This window comes from Clytia hemisphaerica, unplaced genomic scaffold (genome assembly GCF_902728285.1).
Source record: "Clytia hemisphaerica strain Z4C2 unplaced genomic scaffold, Clytia hemisphaerica genome assembly, whole genome shotgun sequence".
NCBI classification, from domain to species: domain Eukaryota; kingdom Metazoa; phylum Cnidaria; class Hydrozoa; order Leptothecata; family Clytiidae; genus Clytia; species Clytia hemisphaerica.
In genome coordinates, this window is record NW_027104525.1 from 558,185 (window position 1) to 585,137 (window position 26,953).

Here is a 26,953-nt window from a genome sequence, read left to right on the forward strand (position 1 = left end):
AAAAAATCAAATCAATTTCAGAATTTTTGGCGTTTTCACTGTGATAACATGTGAGCGATAACTTCTCTTTTTGAGATGTGAGCGACCGTCTATCCCATGTTATCTCAAAAGTAAAGTTGAAACCAAGTTTTCTTCCTCCAACTTAAATTTTATCGATAAAACGAATTTAAAATCTACACATGCGTAATTTTGCTACATTCTTAGCGACAGCTACTTGCTAGTGTATATGGCAATAATGACCTTCATTTTTAAGGAAATATTTAGTCGCAATTTTGCGATTCTTGTTTGTTTTCAAGTGGTCAACATGAAATCGTTTTCTGTTGTGGTGCTGGCATGTTTGGTATACAATTTGCAAACTATCGAAGGTTAGTTGAGTTTTGTTTTTGTCGACCTGTTCCCAAAATAAAAGAGTGCAATATAAATGAAGTCCTGCTAGTCCTAGAGCAGTGTGTTTTCTCAACCCGCATGAAACTTTCATGTGGAGTGTGATCTGATTTCTGGTAAATTTTAAAATCTGTTCAATGTCTTCTGCTCCCATCTCCTTGTCTACAAGCACAGACTTGTCTGACGCGCGAAAAAAATTATCCGCCAACAGAACACGAATGCTAATGATGTTAAGATTTCCATTCTTGCAGGTTTGAACTCGCTTTGAATCTTCTTTTTTTTTCTTTTTTTTTTTGAGTTTCGAATTTTTGTTTAAAGGTGGAGACATTGACATGTGTAGGTTTAAAGACACTGGCGATAAATTCTGCTCCTTATTTGGTCATTGGTTGGAACCAGATAGTAATGTGTGGCAGATCCGATCTACGCCTATAAGTCCAAACACAGGACCGCAGAATGGTGCTGATCCTACAACTATAAGTAAGTTTTGTTTTAAAGATATTTTTAAGAATCTAAAAAATAGCTTATATCTCTTGACCTTATTAAAAGTTTGTTTTCAAAACCAAAATATCGAGCCAGAGGCCCACACCTACTGGAAAGATTGGCAAACGCTAAATTGAGCTTTTGGCCTCATGTCAATAATACAGGAAAACATGACGAAGTTAGAAAAAGTAAAAAAATAAAAGTAGATGATTAACACGATACGAAATTCCACATTGAGTTTCAAAATGTGCATACACGTTTTTTTTATAAAAAAAACTATAAGAATTTAAGGCTTCGATGGCCGAAATGTTAATAACGAGTTAAGAACATTTTAACGCTTCGTGAACTCTAAAACACCTAATTTCTTAGGAATATAGACAAAAATACCCCAAAAATGGTGGAAATAAGAACATATTAAGAAGATTTTTAGGTTTAAGACTACAAAAGTTAAGAACAACCGAAAAAGGCTTCAAAAATTTTCGACGTTCTTATAAAAAAACGTGTATGGCTATGCTTGTATACATTTTGACCGTCTTTCCATAATCACAACTTCTTTTATCCTCTCGTTTTAGGTTCTTCTGGTGACAAATTCTATCTTGTAGCTAACGGTTTGCCTAACACACAGCATTGTCATTCGAGTAAATCAACTTCAATGAATCCAACAACTGACACTAATGTTTGTGTAAGCTTCCTCTACAACATGAACGGGGCCACCATGGGAAGTTTGTGTAAGTCGAAATACAATTCTTTTCATTATATTTGAGACAAAAAAAGGAAATTCCCAACGAAGTGTTGTAACACCAGACGAGTTGAAAGTGCTCTAACTAAGTCTAGAAGGGAAGAGTTTTAAATCTCACATTCAATGGTAGACATAAGACCTTAGGATTTCAGGATCCAAAAAATCCCTATGTACTATTTGAACTTTCTTCAATATTTCAGATAACGGTTTCTAATCCTCTCTTCAGTTACTTGAAGTATTTACTTGGAAATGAATACAATTAGAAAAAACAAGCTAGATGCTGAATGGACCTACCTGATGATGAAAGTTGGATCGCAATACGAGGAGGGTTGTAGGGGAAAAATAAATAGAAAGTTCTGGTCGCAAAATTCAGTTTTATTGACAATTGAATCATGCTTGATGGTGAGCATTGTTATCAATAATGTTTTGTGTGAAAAAACATAGAAATACAAGGAAAAAATCTAATGAAAATCTGCAAAAACGGCGATTTCCGGCATTTTCAACCGAAAAAAAAATTTCTCAAAAATCGAACTCAGCCATTTTTTGAGCATTGCGAATACGAATCTTTCTGCAAAAAATCAGAAAAAACTTTTGATGAAAATTCGAGAAAATGTAAAATAACCGGTTTTTCCAGCATATTTCCGGCATTTTCGGCCGGAAAAAAATGTTTTTCTAAAATCGGGCTCCGTCGGTATTGTCATATTGCATCAGTGTGTAAAATTTCATAAAAAAATATAAAGTACAGCTCGAGAAATTCAAGAAATACTGTCTTTCCGGCAAAAATAGGTTGTTCCGGCGATTTTTAAATAGCTCCGGCTTCAAAAATTAATTTTATTGAAAATTGAAACATGCTTGATGGTGGGCATTGCTATTAATAATGTTTTTGAATGAAAAAACAACCAATTGTAAGGAAAAAGTCCAATGAAAATCCAGAAAAGCGGCGATTTCCGGCATATTTCCGGCATTTTCGGCCGGAAAAAAAATTTCCTCAAAAATCAAACTCGGCCATGTATTGAACAATATTAATACGCATCTTTGAGAAAAAAAATCAGAAAAAACTAAACAGTTTTTCCGGCATATTTCCGGCATTTTCGACCGGAAAAAAATGTTTTTCGAAAATCGGGCTCCGTAACTTTTTAGGTATTCTCATTTTACATCAGTGTGCAAAATTTCATAAAAAAATAAAAGTACAGCTCGAGAAATTCAAGAAGTACCGTTTTTCCGGCGAAAATCGGCTGTTCCGGCGATTTTTAGAAAGTTCCGGCTTCAAAAATCAGTTTTATTGACAATTGTCGTGGACATTGCTATTAACAATGTTTTTGTGTGAAAAATACAACCAATTATAAGGAAAAAGTCCGATGAAAATCTGCAAAAACGGCGATTTCCGGCATATTTCCGGTATTTTCGGCCGGAAAAGATTTTTTCTCAAAAATCGGACTCGGCCAAGTTTTGGGTATTGCTAATACGCATCTTTGTGCAAAAAATCAGAAAAAACTAATGATGGAATCTTGAGAAAATGCCAAAAAACCGGTTTTTCCGGCATATTTCCGGCATTTTCGGCCGGAAATGATTTTTTTTCGAAAATCGGGCTCCGTCACATTTTGGGCATTACCATTTTGCATCATTGTGCCAAAAATCAGAAAAAACTAATGAGCCAATCTCGAGAAAAGCTGGTAACAGACGGACGAACGAACGAACGAACGGACGAACGGACGGACATCGGTTCATTTATAGGACCTCCAAGGTAGGTCCAAAAAACAGAAAGCGCGGCTTTTTCAAACGCTGTAAATTTTCATAGATCAAGTGTTATACATCACACGAAGAAGGTTTACTTTCTCTGTTTTAAAACTTACAAAGGTACGAGCTAAGATATCCATACAGTGTGTTTATCCTGTATTTGTAGATGTGATTCGGGAACACCCGACATCAAGCGACGCTTTACCACCTTCACCTAAACCACAGATTGATCCACTGAACCTCAGTGATGGAGATCGAAAAGAAGTTCTAGTGGCTACTGGCAATCAAGGAGACAATTGGATCTCTACATCAATGACAATTCCGTTGGTATCTGGTAAAAACTTTTACAGGGTAAGACGCTCAACCTTTTTTTCTATTTATATTTATACACCTTTGTTCATAAGAACTGGTAAACTTCGGCCAAGGCTTGGCTGTTCTTTACGACATTTTCAGACATGAGTATTTATAAGCTTGTAGTGGTAAAAATATGTAAAATGACTCATATTTCTTCCAATATTTATAAATGTTTATACTTGTTTATTTAGATTTCATTCCAAGTGATAGTTGGTGATGGTCCAACATCAATTGTTGCTCTTGATAATGTGAAGGCGTCCTTGGGCGCATGTCCAGGTATGAGAGCTTTAATTATAATTAATTAATTACCTATTGGTATTTTTAATTAATTAATATAACAATAGCGTTCAGTTTGAGGTCGTTGTTGTTATTTTCTGCCCGTGTAGTTTGATTATTCGCCCGATAGTGTAATTTGGGAAAATGGCACTATGTAGAGGGCTAATAATCAAATTGCAAGGGCAGAATTAATGACAACAACGAACGAAAACTTACCGCTATTACTATTATTATCCATATCGGACATTCAAACAACGTTTTTTTCTAGCGTCAACCAATTCTTTTCGCTTCAATACAATGTCTTCAAAAAATTTTTAACACCTTGCGAGCGGGCCGCAAATGACCAAAAAATGTTTTTTTCTGACGTTAGTTTAGTCTCTTCGCTTCAATGCAACGACTTCAATCCAAATCCGAGCGGGCCGCAAATGACGTTATTGCCCTTTACCCGGGCCGTTAATGATATTTTAGCCCTATGAAGCCTGGCGCTTTAGTTTCCTCAGCGCGGGTATGACAATTTGAGTCACAAAACCTTTCAATACCGCCCGCAGATTGAGCCTTTAATGGATTACTTAATGACCGCTATATGGATAATAATTAATAATTAAAGTCTATTCACGATAAGTGTGCACTCTTTTTTCTTTTACCTATAACTTTTGAAGCAATTCTTTAATCTTTATAAATTTGGTATCATCGGAAAGATTTTAGTGAGTGGAACAATTTGAAATAAAAAAATATTTAAAAAAATTCTAAAAATGAAGATGAAAATGAAGAAGAAAAAAATGAAGATCTTGTAAAAAAGTGCTATAACTATCATTTTCACTGAAGTGAATCCTTGATCATCGAACGTGATCACTGTGAAAAAATATTTCAAAAATAATCATTCAGTCCAGACAACAGGTCTACAACCCTGAACAAATATAATTCGATCCCCCGGACATTCAAAATTACCCCAAAACAGGGCAACAAGGTAAATTTTGTAAATTTTTCACCATCCCCCCCGGACAATATATCCTCCACCCCCTATGTACGAACATTTTCTGGAAGAGCCCATTCCGAATTTTTAAGATTGGTTTTCTTCAGACGCTCCGAGAAACACAACATTGAATGCGACAGTGAACCCGGTTCATCTTCTTTCCACAACACTTCTACAATGTGATACTGATGCATCCACTGAACCCATGTATTACCTCATCTACAAAGATGGTAGCTTGGTTGCCAACGTTACTGATGGGATATACAATATTTCATCTGTGGCGTATTCAGACAGTGGTGATTATACATGCCATCCGTATAATGTGATGGACTTTGGTGATAATGCAACGCTGGCTTTGGAAGTAACAGGTATGCATTCATATGTATGATAACTCTATAATAATTTTTTTCAAAAATCTAGACTTGTATAAACCAAATTTGGTCTTATTTAATAGCTGACGATTCTCTAAAAAAAGGAAACTCGGAGTACTACAAAAATGAAATAATTGTTTTTTTATGGTTATGTATAAATGCAAAAGAATTACGAAGCAATCAGCCAACCCAAACCCCCCACCTTCGATTCGCCAGTTTCAAGCAAAGGTTGTGAGGAGTTCCAATAATTCCAAAATTTTTCATCCCACTACAGGGGTGGGTAAAATCCAGTATATCGGGTATACTTAGTACTGAGCTACAATCAAGGGCATACTATTTGTAGGGAATTCCCTTTAAAATTTTAAACACCGAAATTCTAGCGAATTCCCTATAAAATTTTAAACACTAAAATCGATTCTAAGTCACTTCTATAATGTAGAATTTCAAACTTTAACATGAAGGACATGATTGAACTTATTCCATTTTAAGCGCAACCGATCCTTGATAATTACACAAGTCCTGTTTACGGTATCAAACCGCTATCATCAAGTCTAATGTGCACCTTCTATGGGAATCCAGCGCCTGAAATCACTTGGAAAAAACTGGATGGTGGTGCCTTATACGATAACATCACAACAGAGACTATCGATAAATGTGTAGGGACCATCGTCTTCAAAACGTCAACGGTTACTTTCAATCCAACTGAATTAGAACATTATGGAACGTACGAATGCTTCGCTGATAATATTTATGGGACTGTACAACAAAATGTATCACTTATCGTGCATTGTAAGTTTTATTACTATCAGAAACAAGATTCGCACAAATGCGACTAAATATTTCCCCCTTACACTTGCAGATGGACTCATTGAGTTTAAAGCCCGAAGGGCTAGAGTTCAATCTCTAACCTTTCTCAGGCAAGAAAAAGTGAAGCCTATGCGCCGTACTTCAGTAACTTTCGAATTATTTATTATTTAAAGGTCTGATTGTAGCAGTTTAAGATTTTGAAAAAAATGAAAACTCGACCCCAGGCCCAAAAATCAAAATTTTCAAAAAAGAAATATGGTTTGTCTCTTAGCCAATCAGATTGCTTATATTTTTCAAGTTCAGGAAAGGAAAACAAAATTGGAGTTATGGAGCCAAAAAAGGGGAACATTCGATATATGGAGGATTTTTTATATGAGTTTATTAGGAGATTTTCATGCTGCCAACGAATTTGTTCGAGTTAAGGAGACGTTCGAGTAATAGAGGTTCGAGTTATGGAGACTCTACTGTATTTAAAAAAGTAAGCTCATCTTCAGGATAAGATGATAAAAACTTCGGGCATTACGATACGCTTATAAAAAAGTGTAGGCTAAAAAAATGGAAAAAAGGGCTCGGTACTGAAAGGGTTAACAGCATACACTCTTTTTTTATAAGAACAATCAGGTTTAGACTGAAACAATAGGTCTATTCTAGACAATAGAAAAAATAAGAACAAGCTTAGGCTTAACTCAAATTTCATGGTTCTTATAAAGAAAGAGCGTAACGAGGGTTCATAACAAGAAAATGTCAAAGTGAGGAACGTTGCATATTATTGTAGTCATGTGTTTTAAAAATTACACTGAATGTAAACCTCAGATTAAGCACAAAATGTATATTAATATATATATGTATATAATGTATATTAAAAAATGTATAACAAAAGAACAGTAAAGCTAAGTTTGTTAAAAATCAAGGAAACCAGCACAAATGGGATAGGCCAAATCAGCAGTTTTTATTGGAATCATAAAGGCAAAGGTCAAACAATTGCATTGTGACCGTTTTGTCATTTTTTTGGCAATGACTTCTTTAAGAAGAGATGCTTTATTCTATTGACCTCTTTGTCAAGAATATATGTCAACCTGAAATATCGGACAATAGTTTTTCTATCGACTTCTTTTATTTGTCGAGAATGTAAATCAATCTGCTCAAGCAGACAAGGTTTATATTTTTGCCGTGTATGAAATATCGGACAATAGTTTTTCTATCGACTTCTTTGTCGAGAGTGTAAATAATCAATCTGCTCAACAAGCAGACAAGGTTTGTTTTATCGACCTCTTTGTCGAGAATGTAAATCAATCTGCTCAAGCAGACAAGGTTTATATTTTTGCCGTGTACCTCTTTAGTGATCAAGCACTGTTGTTTACTCACACTGTTGGTGATCAATGCTTCCTTAATCACCAGCACACTGTATGGCACTTTTAGGAGAAAAAAAAAAAAATAAAAAAATATTGCATCCAAAAATTTCAAAAATCCTTAGGAAAAAGATCCCTGAAAGTCACTTTTAAAGCTGTCTGACTGTCTGAAAAATAACCAGAGAGAAAGTTTCCAATTCCGTCGAGTTGACAACCAAAACAGTCCAGAACATGCACCACATGGTGAGTTAAATTTCCTCAATAAAAATCGCACATTGATTAATCCTGACTAAAGGTTTTACACAATAGACAAGAGTTCCGTCTCACTGCACAAATCGATCGGGAGAGGCGTGGGCGTTATTAAAGGGGCAATCCGCCACCACATAACACGGTTTGTTATTGTTTTTCTAAAACTCGATTACTTTTAGGGTGCATAGGGGAATTTCCAGCTGAGGCGGAGTGATCGAGATAAAAATATCACGTGACTTTTGATGGGAAAAAAATCAAAACAAACTTATGTGGTGGAAGGCACAAAAAATTATCTTCCTTTCTCAGAAAAAAGCTATCATTTTGTTTCAGCTGAAGGTAACCTGATAACAGCTGTTCATAATTTTCTTAAGTGCACGGTAAACCTCTGAAGGCACTTGAAAATTATATACATTTTGAAGTTCAATTTTTCAAGCATTTTCGTGCACGCATCGCCAGCCATTTTGTACCTTCATTACGGCACCAAAAGCGAAAGTGTTTTATGAAAAATTCCGCGCGAGAGGTTTGGTGCGAGTTTTATTTTCCGTAGATGTAGCTGAAATGGCGGTAATTACACCATAATCTTTCCCTTAGCGCTTGCCACCGGAAACAGCTTGATTCTTACTTTTTTCACATTTGGAAAGAAAAATCATTGTTCTTTCTAAAAAATTCACGTTCGATAAAAAAATTTGATTTTTTCAATGAAAAAAACGCATTTTAAGTACATAATTTGACTTCCTGAAAAATATACGTTGCTCCAACCAACGAACGTGGTACGTCTCAAAAGCTAAACTATTGCGGGGAACGATGCAAAAAATTCCAGGTCGATAGCTGTTTCGAGTGGCTAGCGCTTTGGATTTTAGAACCCCCGGATAAAAAATTTTGCCGTGCCGCGAACAAGAAGTTTGAAAAAACTCACCCGCGAGTACTCATTTTCAAATTTTGAAGGAACATGAAGACATGATGTGCTGATTTTTTCTTCAAAAGAAAGCTAAACAAATTCTCTACACTTTGGAGAAAATACTTATGTTAAAAAAGGTTTCCTTCCTTGAGATATGTAAGCTTGAATATTTTTTTTCGAAAATCTATGTTTTGTTACTGCCGCACGCGTAAGGCCTGACCTCCCTACCAAGATGCAATGTTTATTAAATACACGCTCACAGTATCTCTAGTCAGAGAAAACAATCACACATTCAAAAGTGTCTTTAGTCAGGAAAACAACCAAAACACGTACCAAAACAATCACACAAGTTTCAAAAGTTTAGAAAATCCACAAAACCTCTGACCTCATGAATGTAAGAACCAAGAATTAAAGACTTTGTTTTGGGGTCACTCGGTAAACAAATCTCATATAACTTGTTCCAGAGACATTGTCCATATAAGAGTTTGTATTTCAAAGCAAAAATATTTCTCGTACTGCCCATTTTTCTCATCAATTCTTCAACTTGAACCAGTTTCACATCTCAATAGAATGTTAATACCATTTTGCCAATCATTTAATGTCCAAAGTTATGGGGATGTAGCGTTTTCTTCATGTCAAGCAAATGTCTCTGAAATCTTTAAGTTGGTTGTTGTTGGTTGGTTTGGTATTCGGAAGAGGTAATCCATGGATATCTTTGTAATCAATGATGAAAAACTCTTGAAATTACTGATGATTACAGTTGAAGTGTTAGCCTCACATTTCATGTAATTATTGGTCGCCAATTAGATGAAAATTGTATGTTTTTTGTTCGTCAGAAAAGAGTTATAACTTTTAAAAAGCCAAGAGTGAATTTTCGTCCATCTTGTATTTTGGTCTGAATTATTCGTGTCTTGATTACTCAAAAACATGCGCGTAACATCAAGGTAAATCCGTGCGATTTTGTCTGAATAACTAAGGCAAATGAAAACAAAAACAAGCTTCGCAATGTGGTGGCGGATTGCCGCCCCCTTTAAGGGCGCAAAAAGGGCGTAAGTAGCCAAGGATCGGAGAAATGCCTTTTTAACTAATATTTCCCCTTATAGCGGGGAAATATTCAAAAAAGTATCGAGTTTGAACATGATTTTGAGTAGAGGAGTAGAAAGTTGTTGCTTGTGTTTAACAAAATGTAAGAAATACATGCTAACACAATAACTGCTTTTACAACAGTCATTAACTTTCTTTACAATTTTCATGACGTTTAAAGTTATTGAGAATTGTATTTTGTAAAAGATATTCATAAAAGATGTCTCATGACAAATTAATATGATAAACATTGCAAATTTAGTGAAACACACACAAGAACTTTCTTTCTATAGAAGTGGTACGAATCGATGCTTTTTTCGGGGCACCCTGTATATTAGTGGTAGTTTGATTACTATTGAATTTGATAAATTGGATAAAGGGATAATTGGTAAAACCAATAATCGAGGACTTTCAGACAGTCTTTCTAGAAGACTCGCTGCCTGCTGGCTCGCCTTTTCTTTACTGTTACTAAATTTGGAAAATACTGGGATTCCAAACTATTTAAACCCCTTGTTTGATGTCCTGTTTGCTGACATAAATGACGGGCCGTATAATATTATATGAATTTAGGAATGTCTATTGGTAATACCGTTGATCTACATACGAGTTTTGAAAATTGACAGGTGACCCTTTAAAGCCATTCATTTTACGGATATCCCATACTACCTATCAAGCTACTAATATTTTTGTTATCTTGGTGGAATGATAAAGGTTTTCAAGAGCCTTTTTGATTTACTAATACTGTTGACAACGCACTTAATAATGCTTCTTTGTTCAGACGCGGTGAATATTACGAGCCATACTTGGATCCAAGAATATGACAATCACACGACTGGTGACACCAATATCGTTCGCAAATGTACCGCTGTTGGTTACCCTGGCCCTCTCACTATTCAATGGTACGTAAAGATTTTTTTTGGTTGAAGGGGAGAGAGTATTTGATGGTCTCAATTTTCTTGTTTATGCGATCATCTGTTGGACTCGAGATGACTCAAGGGAACAACAAAACTTTTACGCTGCTTATTAAATAAGCACTTGAGTTATTCAATTTTGAAGGTTTGAACAAATTTAAGACCTATCCGGGAATTGATTTATCATATCAACGTAGCCCAAGCTATCAACCCTATCGACAATAAACCTATCAACCCTTAGCAGCGCGGTCGAATTTCGTTACCAGTCTCCTCAAAAGCGCCAAGGGTTGATATAGAATTGGGTTCAAGTTTACAAAGATCACGTCGAAATACGTCAAATGTTTATAGACCTTGCCACGATGAATCTTAGGTAATCAGGACTGATTGCGCCTCCATTTTAGACCAAAGGAAAGTCGTTATCAGGGCGCGTTGTTGGTCCTCATTATCTATAATTCTCATTGACCGTGAAAAGACTTATGCTTGTGATTACTTCAATGTAATGACTTCAGAGACATTTGACGTCATTCGCCCCTTGTATGGAGAACCCTGGCACTCAGCTTCTGCCGCATAAGTCGATAGTTATAAATCTTCGTAGGCGACATCAATTTAATTTGTTGTTCTACCCTATTTTTGCTAAAATAAATTTCCACTACAATAGATTTTACACACTAGTTGTTTGTAAGAATTAATTTTGAATAAAGCTGCAAATTAATTCAAGAAATAGAAAAATTTAGAAAATCAAGCATTCCATACACTAATGTTTTATTATGATCTTCATTGAAGATAAAAGAAGTGACTTCTAGATCCAGATTTTTTTTGGGAAATATTTTCGGTACCTTACCAACGGCCCTGATAAATGAAAAATTTATTCTTATTTTACCGACCAACTCATATTTTTCTAACAATCTGCCCGTAGAACAACAAATTAAATTGGTCTCGCCTTATTTGAAACTTGATAAGGATGTGTAAATATTAAAATATCGTAAAAGTTTTATCACGACCTTTTTCTTTTCAAGGTATTTGAACAACCTACCCATTTCACGCCATTCCGCTTCACAGATGACGGTCAGTAGTACAGACACAGAGGTTAAGGTAGAGAGCACGCTCATCATGAACACTTTGGATAAGGACGATCTGGGAACGCTCATGTGCTTGGCAAGCAATTCCATTGGAACCGATAATGAAACAACTTACTTTAATGTCATGTGTAAGTCATCTCGAATGTTTGGTTATATGGGAGGCCCGCTCCTAATTAGTAGATTACGAACACGGTGTCCTGAACACGGGACTCCTATTTAATTTTCTCTCCACTTGTTTGAGTTGTCACAAACAATTGACTCATTGTATTCTGTGTCACTAAGCAGTGAACATACCAATATAGAAACATTATTGGTTTCTCTTTGAAATTTCGTTCACTTTTTTTAAATCATAATAGAGAAATTACATCCTACTAAAGTAGCAATGGAATATGGACTAACGAGAACATCTAACTAAGAACATCCTGTATCTCTGAATCTAAAATGTTTGAAAAAAAAAGAACAGTTAAAATACTTGTGTTATTATCAAAGATAGTGTGTACTTGAAGAGGATCTTAACTCTAACTCGTTTTTACATGATTTTTTCCCTAATTGGATAAATCCTTATATTGTAGTTTTAGACAGACTTTTTTAACAAAATTTTGTGTAAACTCGAATACGTGTGTACCAGGGAACCAGAGTTATTACTTTCACAGTGATCGAAGAGATTTTCAGTAAACCAAATCCTCATCTCTTGATCCTTGTTTACGTGAATTGGATTCATACATGATCAACTCATCTGCATTTTTATCGGCTCCCGGTATTTTGAACAAAGTGTTTGAATGACGATTTGTAGGTATAATTAATTCATTTTGAGCGTTCGTTTGAAATCATCTTTAGCTTTCCTCACGCTATGATCATAACTCTATTTGGATGGCCCGTGACTGAACTTATCAAATGAACCTTTTAAACCTCCAGACACGTGCACTAACTTGAATGTTTTCATCCTTCCTTGATATGGGATGGTATCTGCTGAAGGAGCTGAAAAGTGAAATTGAAAATCCACGTTTTTTTATAAGCATGGGGTAAATTTCTGTGAGCCTCATTATGCTTGGCAAATAAAATTTACGAGCCTTAAATATGCTTACGTAATGGTGAAAATTACTTTTTGTAATCTGAGGCTCTTAAAAACGCTTAAGTTTTTCCAAGGTTTGAGCCTGGATATACTTATAAGCGTTATGCTTATAAAAAAACGTTTGGTGGTCGTAGCAATTTGAAGTTTGATGATGAGATGAGTCAACCTATTAAATAAAGACTAAAGGCCGGCCTCCACTTTCGCACGACAATTTTTTGACGTTTTTGTAAGCTCATTGGTCGGTTGAAAAATGAAGCAATTCCATTGGTCAAAATTGGCGTAACAGATGAAAAAAGTAGAACTTCCTTCAACTTTATTTTGTTCGCGCGAAACTTTTTTATGACGTAATCTTTTCTTCAGGCAAAAAAGGTTGAGAAAAAAACTGTCGCCCATTTCGCGCGAAAGTGGAGACCGGTCTTAAACTAAGGACTTTTCCAACCGACCCGCTTACATACTTCAAAAAATTACCAACTCGATATTCAGCGGAATGTAAAATGCTGTAATCGATGGATACTTCCAGGTGACCAACTTGTACTCATTCCTCTCGCCTCCGTCATTTTCATGTCTACATTTTTATCCATCTACGCAATAACATCTACCATCTCGTCTTCGCAAAGCATCCATGCATTTGCTGGTCCCACAATGCAACTACTGAGTTAAAAAATAAGTTTGAATGTCATAGTTGCCATAGGTGAGGCACTCCCTGGAAACGGCGGTCTCAATTTTTTCATAGTATGACAGTCGATTAAATTATCATTACGCTATCTTTCATTTTAAAACGACTTTATCGTCAAATTTCAATTGTGATTAAACACTACTCGCTTTGTTTTATAAGAATACACTTTATATCTCCATGATGAAAATGGCCAAAAAATTAAGAATATGCTAAGAATATCACCATCATGGAATTTTGACACCTGTTGAGACGTATGTACTAACTGTTAAATCTAGTCTGAATTAGGATCCTAACCTAAGAATGCTGTTTGAATATTTTAGGATGATTTTCCAAAAAAAAGTTAAGAATATACATGATGATATAAGAAAAAAAGAACTAACTTACAATTGCTACACGGTGCTTCATGCTGGCGAAGTCTTCAGGTAATGCAGGTGTATTGTAGATTTTGCTTCAAATAAATAAAATAAAATACACTGCATTGCCTGAAGATTTCCCAATTTTCTTTTTAATCTCATGGTTGATTGAAATTCGATTGACGTTTTTGCTTACGTTAATTTGTAATTTCCCGCGAACTTGTAATTTCCCTCCTAGCTTTTGTAATTTCCCTCCAAGATTTTGTAATTTCCCGCAAAAGTGAAATTTCCATCGTTTGGAAATTCATCACCTTTTTCGAATTTCTTACTAACTCCGAAGGCTTAAGTAAATGAAATGCTTTCTAATTAAAACTCGATTCGCGTTTCTATAACTTTTTTGAGACCTCTTTTTAAAGTTTCAGATTAATTTCCAGTGTTAAATTGACGTCTTTCAGAATTGTTAGAATTTCAATCCAAACCATAAGATTAACCAGGAATCCCATGCTTGGTTTCGTGAAATTCTGGATAAATTACCCTCGGTCAAATTTCGAAATGTTTTAAATTTCCCTCGTTGCACTCGGGAAATTTCAAAAATTTCAAAATTGACCTCTGGAAATTTATCCTGAATTTCCCTCATAACCATGAGATTACTAGTACTAATTCACCTCCTTATGCTTTAAACCCTGCGTGAGTGTTTGGAGGTCTATTTCATAGATCGGAGACATTACATTGTTAAGATTGTCAATCAGCCGGTGCCTTCAATTCCTGATATTATGCGTCGATTAAGTCATTTTGTCTAATCGAAATCACTCAAGAAAATCACTCTTTGTTTTAAAAACAGCAAATTAAAGGGCAAAATTTAGTGTTTTCGGACGAGTAACGACGTATTCCTGACACACACGCGCACTTCAAGATCCTATTCTAAGAATGCTGATAAAAATGGATACTGATTAAGATGAATATGTATGATTAAATGTTAATACACCATTCTTATGGTGCACCATTCTCCCACCTTTCTTAAAACGTAACCTTGACATCAACAAGAATTGACGTGTTACCATTCCATTAAAATAAGCGAAATAAATTGGAGTCTCCATAACTCGAACGCGGGAACACTAATTTTTTCGAGTAAAGGAAATTTCAAGTTATGAAGTAAGGTTTGTAAGGCATTGTTAACTGAAGGGTCCATAAAACTTGTTTGAGTTGTATGACTCTGATGTACTAACACGGCTCTACAGCATGATATGACCTTTGAATTGCTTTTTTTCACCATTAGATCCACCAGAACTGACTGCAAACCCAAACGCATTGGAGCAAGTCAACCAGGATACCATGTTGCGTTTATTATGTGTTGCTACGAGTAACGAACTCCCAACATTCACTTGGCTCAAAGATGGTGTAGAAATTACCCCTAATGCAACGCATACTATCACCAATACTGAGAACCAACCAGATTCTTACCACACTACTAGCAATTTCCGAATCACCGGAGTAGCGACGGACCATGCTGGTGTATATACATGTCTTGCGTCCAACAGTTTGGGGAATGTCAGCTTTGCAACAACTGTTGATGTACTCTGTAAGTTCATCTTCTTCATTTTTTTTTTCATGTTCATGACTTTTTGCTGTGAAAATCAGCTTTTATGCAATAATAATTGACCTTGAAAAGCTTTGATGTCCTTCTTTCCAAAAAGCAGTCCCTCTTAAGGAGCATGATTTTCTATTCACTTTCTATCCACAGATCCACCCACCATTATTGATTTCCCACCTGTTGAAATTACGGCAACCGAATATGAAAGTAACCTCAAGATCAATTGTACGGCGACCGGTAATCCACAACCGGATATCGATTGGTATTTCGACGGAGCTCTTTACATTGAGCCGGGAGACGGAAGAGTGGTGAGTGATGAAACAAAATTATCAGACAGCTTGAAAACCTATCATTCGCTTTTGTTTACGACCGTGCAGATAGAATATTCTGGAGAATGGACATGCGAAGCCAAAAACACACTGGCAGGAAATATTGCTGCTATGGATACCAATAAGACGTTAATAAGCATCATTTGTAAGTTTTATAAAAATCCCTTACTATCTTAAATACAAATGAAACACTATGTCTTTTTTGTTGTTGAGGGCCCACAGCGTATCAAAAACGGGTTAAAATAAAATTAGAGAGCGTCGACTTAACTGTCATCTCACGATAATGGTCAAGAATTAAAGAACCAGAAAGAGAAATTAATTTTGTAAACCCCTGAACCAAAGTTTTAAAAATTTCGCCTCAAAATTTAGGTTAGACTATCCTCTTTCTAATGAAGTGAGTCTGAATCTAACCACAAAACAGGGTTTTCTAATGTTGAAAGATTATGATTTTTCGTTAGTATGAATTATTACATCGTTATCAGAAATAACAATGACTCTCGAAAGGTTTTAACCAATGGTATTGAGACTTGAAGAGTATGATTACAAATGGCCTTAATATTAATAAAATTTTCTTGATTTTCTTGTTTCAAGAATAGGTTGAAATCAATGATTGCTGATTGTCGTGGTTATTTTCGAAAACCTTGCCTTTCGCATAAATAAATTGTCACATTTATTCTTCTGCGTTAAATACTTGATGAGTTATAGAGTGTAACAAGTAGCTTTCTTTGCCTCTTCTTTTCCAGATTTTCCAAAGACAGACTTTCATGTGGTATCCTAATAAAATGGTCTCTAGTGTCTAGAAATAGCACTGACCTTTATAAACCCTGGACCAAGCTATATATCTTTGATGGTGGAGTTTTTTTTTGAAAGTGGTAGCCACAAAAGAAGTCATTGCAGTGTTGAAAATTTGCCTAAAGTCCAATGTGGCTACAGTGTTGAAGGAAAAGTAGATCTAGTGCTCTCAATGTATTGCACCACTATTGAGTAGTGCTACCATTAGGGTACCACTTAAAAAACTCTGATCAAAAGATTTTGCTTTGCCGGGTTAAAAACTGACTCCAGGGTCAATAAAGCTAAGTTATCGGAAGAATATTATGTGTTAGGTGGAATGGGCTTGATGGACTTCAAATAGATGACAACGAACTGAATCTTTTCTCACTATATTTCTTTATCAGCCAGTCCAATCACCACCAATCCACCAACTCAACCAGACTTCAAGGTAGCATGGTTTTATACAACATTTAGTATTCCAGAGTCTTCACCGTATGACTTCCAAATCACACAACCAATCCCGTATTTCAGAACGACTTATCATTTAAAAGCTTCCAGTGACCAAGATGCTTTTGCGATTAATGAGATAGGTTTGTAAAAATGGTTTTCTTTTCTCAACGTATGGATGCATTTTTAGGGGGGGGGTTTCATGGTTGGCAGAGGAGCGGAATCGGCTCTTTTTTCGGACGGAGTGGCGGAATTTGGCGATAATTTAGACGGTATTACGGAAATTGGGTTCTCTGACGGAGACGGAAAATTAGACAATTTTAGTGCGGAAAAACGGAATTTAGCAAAAAAATTTGCGGAATTTCGGAATTGGTAAAATATATTCAAAATTTGTGGAATTTTCGACAAAAATATTGAATTTCTAAGGAATTTTCGGTGACGGAATTTTGGTTCAATTTAAGACGGTTTGACGGAAATTGGAGAAAAAATTGGCGGAATTGCGGAATCGGGTACCCCCTGAAACCCCCCCCCCCTTTTTAGCTGCAAGAATTTTCGTTATAATATATCATAAAGTAATAATTCGATCCTGTCAAGAATTTATTGGTACCAACGTGTTTTTATCTGACGCCTCTAGCATTCATTCTGATGCCAAAAATTGTTAAAAAAGTAAATATACACTTACTTCTGTGACAGAGTTTTTCTTAATTTCAGGGGCATTGGTATTACGAAGGAAATTAGATTATGAGAAGACACAACGAATTGAGTTAACACTCACAAATAAAACAAACCCAGAATCCCTCATCTATAATTACATTATAGTGCTTGACATAACTGATGTGAACGATAATGCACCGAGCCTCAAAGTTTCTCCAGTTTTCCCAAGAATCACAACAAATTTCCCTAAAGGATCTTTAGTATCACATGTCGGTGTGCAAGACTTGGATTCTGTGTCCCAGACATTCACCTTCTCCATTAATAACGGTGATCCAAAGAAATTATTCACTATTGATGACCAAGGTAGCATCTACACAACTCAATGCCTAGGGACTGACGCGGTTGGACAGTACAGACTTGGTATTAGAGTCAAAGATGGTGTTTTTATAGCCAATAAAACACTCATGGTTCAAGTCCACAAAGCTTCAGATAAGGATTTTGACAACAATTGTGGATTGGAATGTAATCCAATCACCTTTAGTGTGACCAGTACTGCTAATGGTGACGTCACTTTCACCAATGTCGAACAAAATGGTCAAATTCTCAACCAAACACAGCTCCAGACAATTGTTGGTGATCCTCAAAGTACTGAATATTCAGATTTATCCAATGGTATACAAACGTCATTGGTCGAGTTTTTTGAACGTAAATATTCGTTGATTCGATTAAACGTTACCAATATGACCATTGTTGACCAACTTCAGAAGCGGCAGAGAAGATCTGCAGATCCTGAAGCTTTTTTGAGTGCTCAATACATTTTTGAGGTCAAAACTACAGATGCAACTTTGCAAGAATTGAACCCAATCAGTCAAAATGAAACCATCGAATTTACAAAGTCTTCCAAATACAGATTGCATACAAACGATCAGTTGAGTGTGGTTTCCGGTAAGTTTTGACTTACTCGTTTTTTTATAAGAACATAATGTTCAATGGCAAAATCTTTATCAAAGGTTAAGAACATTTTAAGGCTTTGGGGACTCTAAAAATACCCGATTTCTTAAGAAATTGCACAAAAATACTCACTTAATTGTGAAAATAAGAACATGTTAAGAACAATTTTATGCTTCTAACTCCCAAAAAAAGTTAATAACATATCCAAAGGGTTCAAAAGTTTTGAATATTCTTATACGCGTATCTTGTAAATCTCATTTAATTCGCAAAGGAAGCAATTTCCGGTATGTAGACAAGGCATTTAAAAACAAAAGATCATCTTCGGGTGCCTAGCTAGTTAATATTTTTTTACATTTGACGCACTATGCAACAATTTTATTCACCATTCAAGTTTGAGATTTCCCTCTTTACACCCCTGTTTGGAAGCAGACCAGCTGGCACCCCAGCCCCACTGGAAAATTTGACCAAAATTTCGTCCCCGGTGGACAAAATACCCTACAATTTCAGCCCCACTGGGAAAATGACTTTGATTTCATCCCCACTCAAAATTCAATGTTTAAAAATTGCACTCCAAAACCATCCCACTGGATTTTTTAACCTTGAAACAATAGAATTTCCGTTGGGATTTTAATAGGAATTTTTATCCCCATCGAGGAAAAGAGTTTGGCCAGGACTCTGAGACAGGGGTGTCTCTTTGATGGATTGTAATTCAAGATCTTTCCGTTATTCTTTTTTTTTCTAGATGTTGACGAGTGTCAAACGAACTTGGATCAGTGTGACGTCAATGCATATTGTATGATTTACCCAAACGTTATTTCGTACACCTGTCAATGCAAAGATCAATACGAAGGGGATGGGTTCGAATGTAACAAAATTGTTGATAAAGGTAATCCTCACTTTTTTCATTTTGAGAGAGAGTTTTCTTCAAAAGAACGAATAAAGAACGAATAAAGAACAACAAATTTTGAGGATGACGAACAGTAGTCACTGTTGCCTTGATTCAACTGTGTAAATGTATGACTATCAAAAATGGGGGAAAGTCAGAAATAAATGCCTGGTTAAAGTCAACTACACCTGCATAAAATAAATAATTGTTCTACCTTTATTTTTTTTACCAAACAGTTGATAAGAACTTGATGGTTGCGATCGGTGTATCAATCGGTGGAGGAGTGCTTCTCATTATTGTCGTCGTCCTCGTGGTCGTCTACTGTAAAAGCAAATCAAGATATTTCAGGGATCTGAAACGACTCAACGCTAATACACAAGCAGGGTAAGACAGATTTCTTGTTCTTTGTCAACCAACGCCCACCTCTCCAGGGGGAATTTTGGAAAGCTGGGTGATAGATATGTATTGATCGGTAAGGGCAGATTTGTTTATCTCTTAAAGGCCCCTAAAAGATGGTCTCTTTTAAAAGGTTCTAAGAATACGAAAATCAAAGATTGAGTCAATTGAATAGACTGCATTTTGGAACATTTTAAAAAATCGGTCTCTCGGCTCAAATATTGTCTTTAAATAGTTTTAATCTTTGACTTTCGCCCGGGTTTATATGTCGCCTCTAAACCTTACACTTTTTGCCAAGTAGAAATCTCAAGTAGTGCGTAGTATGAAACCCCGGATGAGGGGTCGGGTAGGTGCGAGCCATGATGATCCCTTTTTTACACCCTCGAAAGTTCAAAAACCATAAATCAGCCATAAGCTCTCTGAAAGGGTCCCGGGTGACATATCAAAATATTGAACTATTAAAAATCGACTCTCTCAAAGGTTTATAAACTCTCGTAATTTTGATTGAAGTTTAAAATATTGGCTGAAAATTCAGAAAATAGTCTCTCAAAGGGTACAGACGTCAAAAGGGGGCAAAATTTTCTCAAGGGGTCAATTTTCGAACTTTGGCTCTGACATACCCCGTCACCTCGCAAACATAGAACCTTCCCCTTCCCGGGGAATGGCTAAATTGAGTTGAACGTTACTATTTATAAAATAAAGTAATTATTTCGTTCACTCCATTGACTTCCAAGCCCAAGGGCTAGACTCGAGACTCCTGAATGGGAAATGAAGCCACTTATTTCCCATTCAGAACGCCCGCGCGTGGTTTTTACACAAACACTGGATTGAAAGTAATATCTATCGCTAGATTTCAAAAAATACAGTACTTAAAAACAAAGGAACCGATAGATACAATCCGTCGTCGTGATTGCACCGCGTTCTAGACGCGTTCTGGATGGGAAATAAGTGACTTCACTTTGTCTTGCCTGCGAATGGTTAGAGATTCTACTCTAGCCCTTCGGGCTTCAAACTCAATGGTTCATTCCACCTGAGTTGAGAAGTGAGGTATCAAATTTTATTGATGTCAAATGAACTAAAATGCAAGAATGAAAAACACAATTTGAACAGTAGGAGGCAGGATTTTAATTAGCCTGGATATCCAAGCTCAAAATTTAAGAAAAAACAAAATTTACCTCAACATACAAAGTTCTTAAATTATAGAGCTTGGTCTCCCTAGAGAAAGAAAGTGCAAACCCATGTTTCCTAGTCAACCCAGGGCAGCAAAACAGAAATTAATAAAAAGCAGTCTTACAAGATCTAAAACTATTTAAAACATCCAAAGATTACACCAAAGTCCATAAAAAAGTTTGCATGCATTATCATGACCAACCATGTTTTCTTGGAAAATGAACTTGCCTCTGTTTTCTTCTTTTTCATGTTTTCATGTAACAGAAAGCCCTATCTTCACTAGCAACTGGAGGACTATCCTATTTTTGCTTTAGAGTTGCTCCGCGCTGTGTAGATTGGCCCTTACGGCTTTAGCGAAGTGAGCGCAAACAAGCGGACTGCATTCTCTTAAAGAGAATGCAAATCGCTCTAGGGAGACCAGGCTGTAAACCAGAACATAAAATATCAAAAACTAGACGGTGAAATAGTTTACAGCCTGGATATCCAGGTTAGATTTTAATGTGTTTTTAAAATGGCAAGATCTTAGTTTGAGATTAATAAGAAAAATACTATTAAGTTAATCTGTTGATTAATTTGCTAATCACTGTTTAATTACTTTCCATTTTTAGAATGCAATTGACAAAAAAAATAAGATGATTAAAGCAGCATGCACTTTCATTCAACACTATTGTACGTGGAAGTACCTAAAAGATTATTATTGTGAATCAAAATATTTTGACTGTAGATGAAAGACAAAGATTTTACTTCTTAACAGGAAACGATTAACGTATTCAAAGTCAATCTTATATGCTTAAACGTCTTTTTTAATGACTAAAAAAATAACTCAGAAAAACAATTTTTTTTTTAAATCATAAAAAATCATAAAAAATCACAATACCAAGACAAAGACCAAACAAATCCTGGCCCATCCATCTTTTCTAACGACTGGACGACGGACGAGGATTAAATATGCTATAAATCTCAACATTATATCGTAGAGGTCAAAGGAAGTGCGAAATATAATTCTATAAAATATTGTTTCATTGTTTGTATATATTTAGGTTTCATATTTATCTATTTGGATCCCTCTTTTGTTCATTCCAGATCCATCTTAAAATTTTATTTCAATAGAACGGGGAGGGGGTACTAGGCTTGCAGGATAACGGGTATGTCTGAGCCAATGTTCGAAAATTGACCCTTAGACTGAATTTCGAAAATTTTGTCTTTTTTTCACGTTTTTGCCACTCTTAGATCTATTTCCACAAAATTTCAGCCAAAATCTTCAAATTTTAGTCCAAATAGTCCAACTTTTAAAAGGGAGTATTTCACATAGGTGACAGTATTTTGACTGAAGTTCAAACAGGTCGTAATAGAAAAAAGAACCCTAAATCGATGGACGAAATACTACAATAAGTCTTGGACACACACATTTTACGATAGAAAACAAATATATTATTATCAATTAACATTGAAATAAAATAAATAAGTTACAAAAATAGGAATATATCAATTAAAATATTTTAGCTGGTATTAGGAAGAAATTTGTCACTTAGGAAAATAAATATCATTGCATTACAAAAAATATCGTTTTAAATTTACAAATACTGAATTTGTTTTCAATTTTTGGTAAGTATTCGATTTAAGAACTGTTTGGGTCTGGTTGGGTGAAATATTTTCCTTCATAAAGACAAGCATTATGTTCTTCGTTGTAAATCAAATCACTTGGACACATGATACACCCAACAGTAACACCATGCCAACAAGCAACATAATGGCGTTGCTGAACTGGATCCGCCATATTACCATCGAAACTGGGTCCCATTTTTCCACACATGTCTGGACAGTCGAATTGTGGGACTGGCTCCCATTCTTGTGTTGTGAGACATTCATCTAAAATATAAAATCATTTGCTACAATCAAGGTCAATATTTGAGAAAAAAAGGAAATTCCCCAGGAAGTTTTGAAACCACAATCGATTTGTAAGTGCTCTAAAGTAGGTTCGAAGAGTAGAGTTTTAATTTTGAATTTTAACGTTGGACTTAAGACTTAGGACCTTAGGATCTGTGGATCTAAAAGTTAAAAAATACACGCTTTTTTATAAGAATAGTGTACTTTGGATAAGGGTCAAGTATTCTTAACGTATTCTTACTTTTTTAGACTTGACTTTTTTACGAACATGAGAAATGATCAATTTGAAAGTTTTGGACTTTTGAGTGAACATTTGGGTTAAAATTGCATTTCTTCCTCAAAGCTTCAATTTACCTCTAACAAAAGAAGCAGTTTTTTTCTTTTAACCAAATACAAAATGACTGTATCCTTATCAAATTTTGTGAAATTCACCCTAGAGGGTATTCTTAGGGTATTCTTACGATTTGGCCTATTTTCACCCTGATATTCTTATAGAAGATATTCTTATAAAAAAAAGCGTGTAGTCCACATCCGATAAGGCTCAAAATATAGCCTGGAAGTCTGCCAACCCATCCCAAATTGAAATATTCGATTAAATTAAAGAAATCGACTTTCTCGCCGGAACTTGAAATCTTGCAAAACGTTAAAATAGCTGGAATTCTCAATATATTTCGACCATGATTAGAGCTAATCATCCGATAATGGAGGAAGAACGAGTTTTTTTTGGAAGCATCGATAGGTGCTCAAAATGTTCAAGCTTGGTAGTTACCAAAAGGTTTGAAAGTTTGGGAGATATCTCAGTCTCAGCGTGCCATTGTCATCATTTCTAGACAGTAGGGGTGAAATGAATGCTAATACACATTTTCGACCGTAGCCGCCAATTGCTGCGCGGGCATTTTTATCCCGCTAAAACCGTCCAAGTCCTTCTTTCGCACCTATAGACAATAGAAAAATGTGTCAAAAAAGGACTGGACGGTTTTAGTGGGATAAAGCGGACAAAAAATGTCCGCGCGGCAAATGGCGGCTACGATAAAAAAGGTGTATGAGAGGAATAGATTGATTCTTCCGATCTGTGACATGAGAATATAAATCATCTCATAGTTGGAGTAAGAATCCTAAGGCCTATTTCATAACTGCACACTTACCACTTTTGCTGTACAAGCATTGGTTACATTCTTCTTTGAAAACCAAACTCAATGGCCAACATGCTTGGCAATCAACTTGTCCACCAGTACACGTGACAAAGTAAGAAGAATTGCCAGCATATTCATAGTTTCCATCGGCACGTCCATTGCAAAGAGAATCTGGGCAATGAAATCCAGGATCTTGGAGACCCAGAACATCTTCGAATTCTTTGTCATCGTCTTCTTGTTGATTTTTGTTGATCTTGTTTTTCTTATTGCGATTTTTCATGGCAAGAGTACCTGAAATGGAGTAAATGTATATGGATTAGATTTTTTTTTAATTTTACATTAAACATTATCGGGGAGACTTTTAGAGTAATAAATACCTTTGCACGAAGGACGAAGTCCATTCAAAGAATCTCAACAACCTTTTGAAAACCGTTAAATCATAAACCGTAATAAAACACACTGATTGACTATCTACTGAAAGCAAATGAAATAAATGGTGACATACTTGCTGCCAAGCAGAAGAGGATAGCGTAAACGATGATTGATTTCATGTTGTTGTTCTTTGTTGGTTTAAGTTTAAGTTCTTTTTCTTCTTTGTTCTTCTTTTGGAAGTTGAGAGAGTAAGATGATTTTGAAGACCAAATTCGTACATCTTATATACTCCACCCATTATAAGATGATGAATGCTAAAATAGAAAAAGCAATTAAGACATTCTAATCTTCATTTTCCTTCATGTTCTTCTTGTGTTCAAAGAAATCTAAAACTGTATTACACGAAGGTAATGATAATCAATTTATCATGGAGATTTGAAAAGTGTCACGGCTTAGCACGGACTTGTTACTGACAACACCAAAAGGAAATAGAAGATTGACATGAGAAAAACGCTATATTCCGCTTTAAGAATCCACTTTTAGAAAAATCCTTTATTTAACTTTCCATTTGCCTATGACCTAGATTAGGGGTAGAGACCAATCAAGTAGTCAGACGGCTTAGAAGTAAGTGTGTTATACGCATGTTACGTATGTTATATACACGTTTTTTTTTATAAGAACAAACTATATAAGAACATAAGGCTTCGAGGGCCGAAATGTTAAGAACATTCTAAGAACATTCTAAGGCTTTGGAGACTTAAAAACATGCATTTTCTTAAGAAATTACATCAAAATGCTCAAAAAATGCTGAAAATGAGAACATTTTAAGAACATTTTTAGGCTTCAAATCCAAAAAACAAAGAACATCTGAAGGCTTCAAAAATTTTTGACGTTCTTATAAAAAAAAAAAACGTGTACAAAGAATAAAGAAATATTCGAATATCGATCTCACCTTTGCCCCCAACAGCCCCCTAACAGGAAAATAGCTATTTCACAATCACTATGTCATATCTCATTTTATCTCCTGCATCACCTTGGGTATGATAACAAAAATTGATGAAATAGCGTCAATGGGATTAATTATTAATTATTTTTATCCCCTGCTTTGTATTTTTGATAAAATCCCGTCACCTTTTTCATCTCTCTAAAACAGCTCTCTTGGAGTATTTATTGTTTTCAAAACCTGTCAATCTATATCCACTTGCAGCGTCAACATCTATTATGCATGAAGAATATTTTATTGTTAATTGGCGTACAAAACCTCATACTTTGAGATAACATCATTATTTACATAATTTAAGTGTCATTTGTTGTCAACATTTGGGGTTGATGATTTGTCGTTTAAGTTTTCTAAATAACATTATTGCCACCGGAGGTAGCCTAAAGCTTCTGAGGATGGCATTCATAGCTTCACGCATAAGGAAGTTGAGCAAACATCTCATAATTTTGCGCGGGTTTTTCAGTATTTTAGTTCCGCTTAACGGTAGCATTCTTATCTTACGGTCTCTCTATTGTTTTATCATCATCAAAAAGACTTTTCCGGAGTTATTTTGATCTGATTACTCATTTTGAAATATCATTTTGTCTTTTTCTTATCCCTGGAGAGTTAAATGAATCTAAGGAAATTCCCTTTTCTGGGAAATTCCCTTTTTATACCACAAGTAGTTATTAAGCACTCTTCATAGGTTAAAAATATTACTCTACTCAAAGTATTCTAGTAAAATAACATATGAAGAGCAGTATCTTCAGATATATACGCTTTTTATTGGAAAAACCAGTAAGTCATATGATTCTGGCAGAGCTGCTCTTAAATTTAAATGAGTTTTTCAGCCTTAAATGTCAATATTAATTAAAATGAAAACATGTACTTCTCAGTAATTTCTGAAATCTGAGGTTCAGATTCTTCTTAATTTGTTCTTAGGTTTTGGCCAAATTTCAGCCTCGTATTCTTATGAAATTTTTCTTATAAAAAACGTGTAAGACAAGGCACGGATGTCACTCTAAGTAGACTGTAAATCACTCCCTTGACACATTTGTTAGCACTTGAAAGAATTTTTTCTCAGATGAGAGGTCACTCTTAAAAATTACTGTAGGGCTAAGATTTTGCTGCGGTGGCACCTTAATGAAAGTTATGGCTAGTTTATAATTTTATAGAAGAACATCATTCTTCTTGCAAAACGCCTGTCAGCAAGGCTTTCAAGAGCAAGCTCAGAGTATATTTTATCCTGAAACGTTCCACGAAAGCAGCCTGTGATGACTAAACAGGCATTGTATGGAATGGTTTCCAGCTCCTCTGAAATCCTCCACCCCCCCCTAGTGGATACTTTCTACCCCCTTCCTTATCAAAACAAGTACCGCCAGAAGCAGCCGGCGGTGAGATTTTTTAGAAATATGTGTTCTTATCTTCTAGGAGACCAATGTTATGACCTTTAAATTTTTCTTACAAATTATATATTCTGATTTCTAGGAAACCTTTATTGCACTATTTGTCTCCCTAAACTTAGCAGTGCAAAAAAATTTCGCAATCCACGCATTCACGCAAGTTTTTCTCGAAATTCACGCAAACCCAATTTCT

General features: G+C 35.5%; 4 protein-coding genes across 4 annotated transcripts; 3 read left to right on the plus strand and 1 right to left on the minus strand.

The window, feature by feature from the left end:
- Positions 1–266: 266 nt before the first annotated feature.
- Positions 267–3,999, plus strand: LOC136822026 (neuropilin-1a-like). The gene is made up of 5 exons (XM_067078245.1): positions 267–365; positions 703–861; positions 1,437–1,592; positions 3,507–3,691; positions 3,886–3,999. Exons 1-5 carry the CDS (start codon positions 305–307, stop codon positions 3,997–3,999), a joined length of 675 nt encoding a protein of 224 aa, XP_066934346.1. The 5' UTR covers positions 267–304.
- A 971-nt stretch (positions 4,000–4,970) lies between these two features.
- On the plus strand, positions 4,971–15,888 carry LOC136822027 (probable oxidoreductase PXDNL). The gene is made up of 6 exons (XM_067078246.1): positions 4,971–5,311; positions 5,804–6,103; positions 10,479–10,599; positions 11,628–11,818; positions 15,068–15,370; positions 15,533–15,888. Exons 1-6 carry the CDS (start codon positions 5,149–5,151, stop codon positions 15,886–15,888), a joined length of 1,434 nt encoding a protein of 477 aa, XP_066934347.1. The 5' UTR covers positions 4,971–5,148.
- Positions 15,889–16,883: 995 nt separating this feature from the next.
- Positions 16,884–21,685, plus strand: LOC136821991 (uncharacterized). The gene is made up of 5 exons (XM_067078208.1): positions 16,884–17,072; positions 17,641–18,528; positions 19,277–19,420; positions 19,657–19,804; positions 21,595–21,685. The coding sequence occupies exons 2-5, from the start codon at positions 18,048–18,050 to the stop codon at positions 21,620–21,622; spliced, it is 801 nt and encodes a 266-aa protein (XP_066934309.1). The 5' UTR covers positions 16,884–17,072; positions 17,641–18,047; the 3' UTR covers positions 21,623–21,685.
- An 809-nt stretch (positions 21,686–22,494) lies between these two features.
- On the minus strand, positions 22,495–24,606 carry LOC136822022 (uncharacterized). Its single transcript, XM_067078242.1, has 3 exons — positions 24,512–24,606; positions 24,019–24,297; positions 22,495–22,855 (listed from the first exon to the last, which is right to left on the minus strand). Exons 1-3 carry the CDS (start codon positions 24,555–24,557, stop codon positions 22,605–22,607), a joined length of 576 nt encoding a protein of 191 aa, XP_066934343.1. The 5' UTR covers positions 24,558–24,606; the 3' UTR covers positions 22,495–22,604.
- Positions 24,607–26,953: the final 2,347 nt, after the last annotated feature.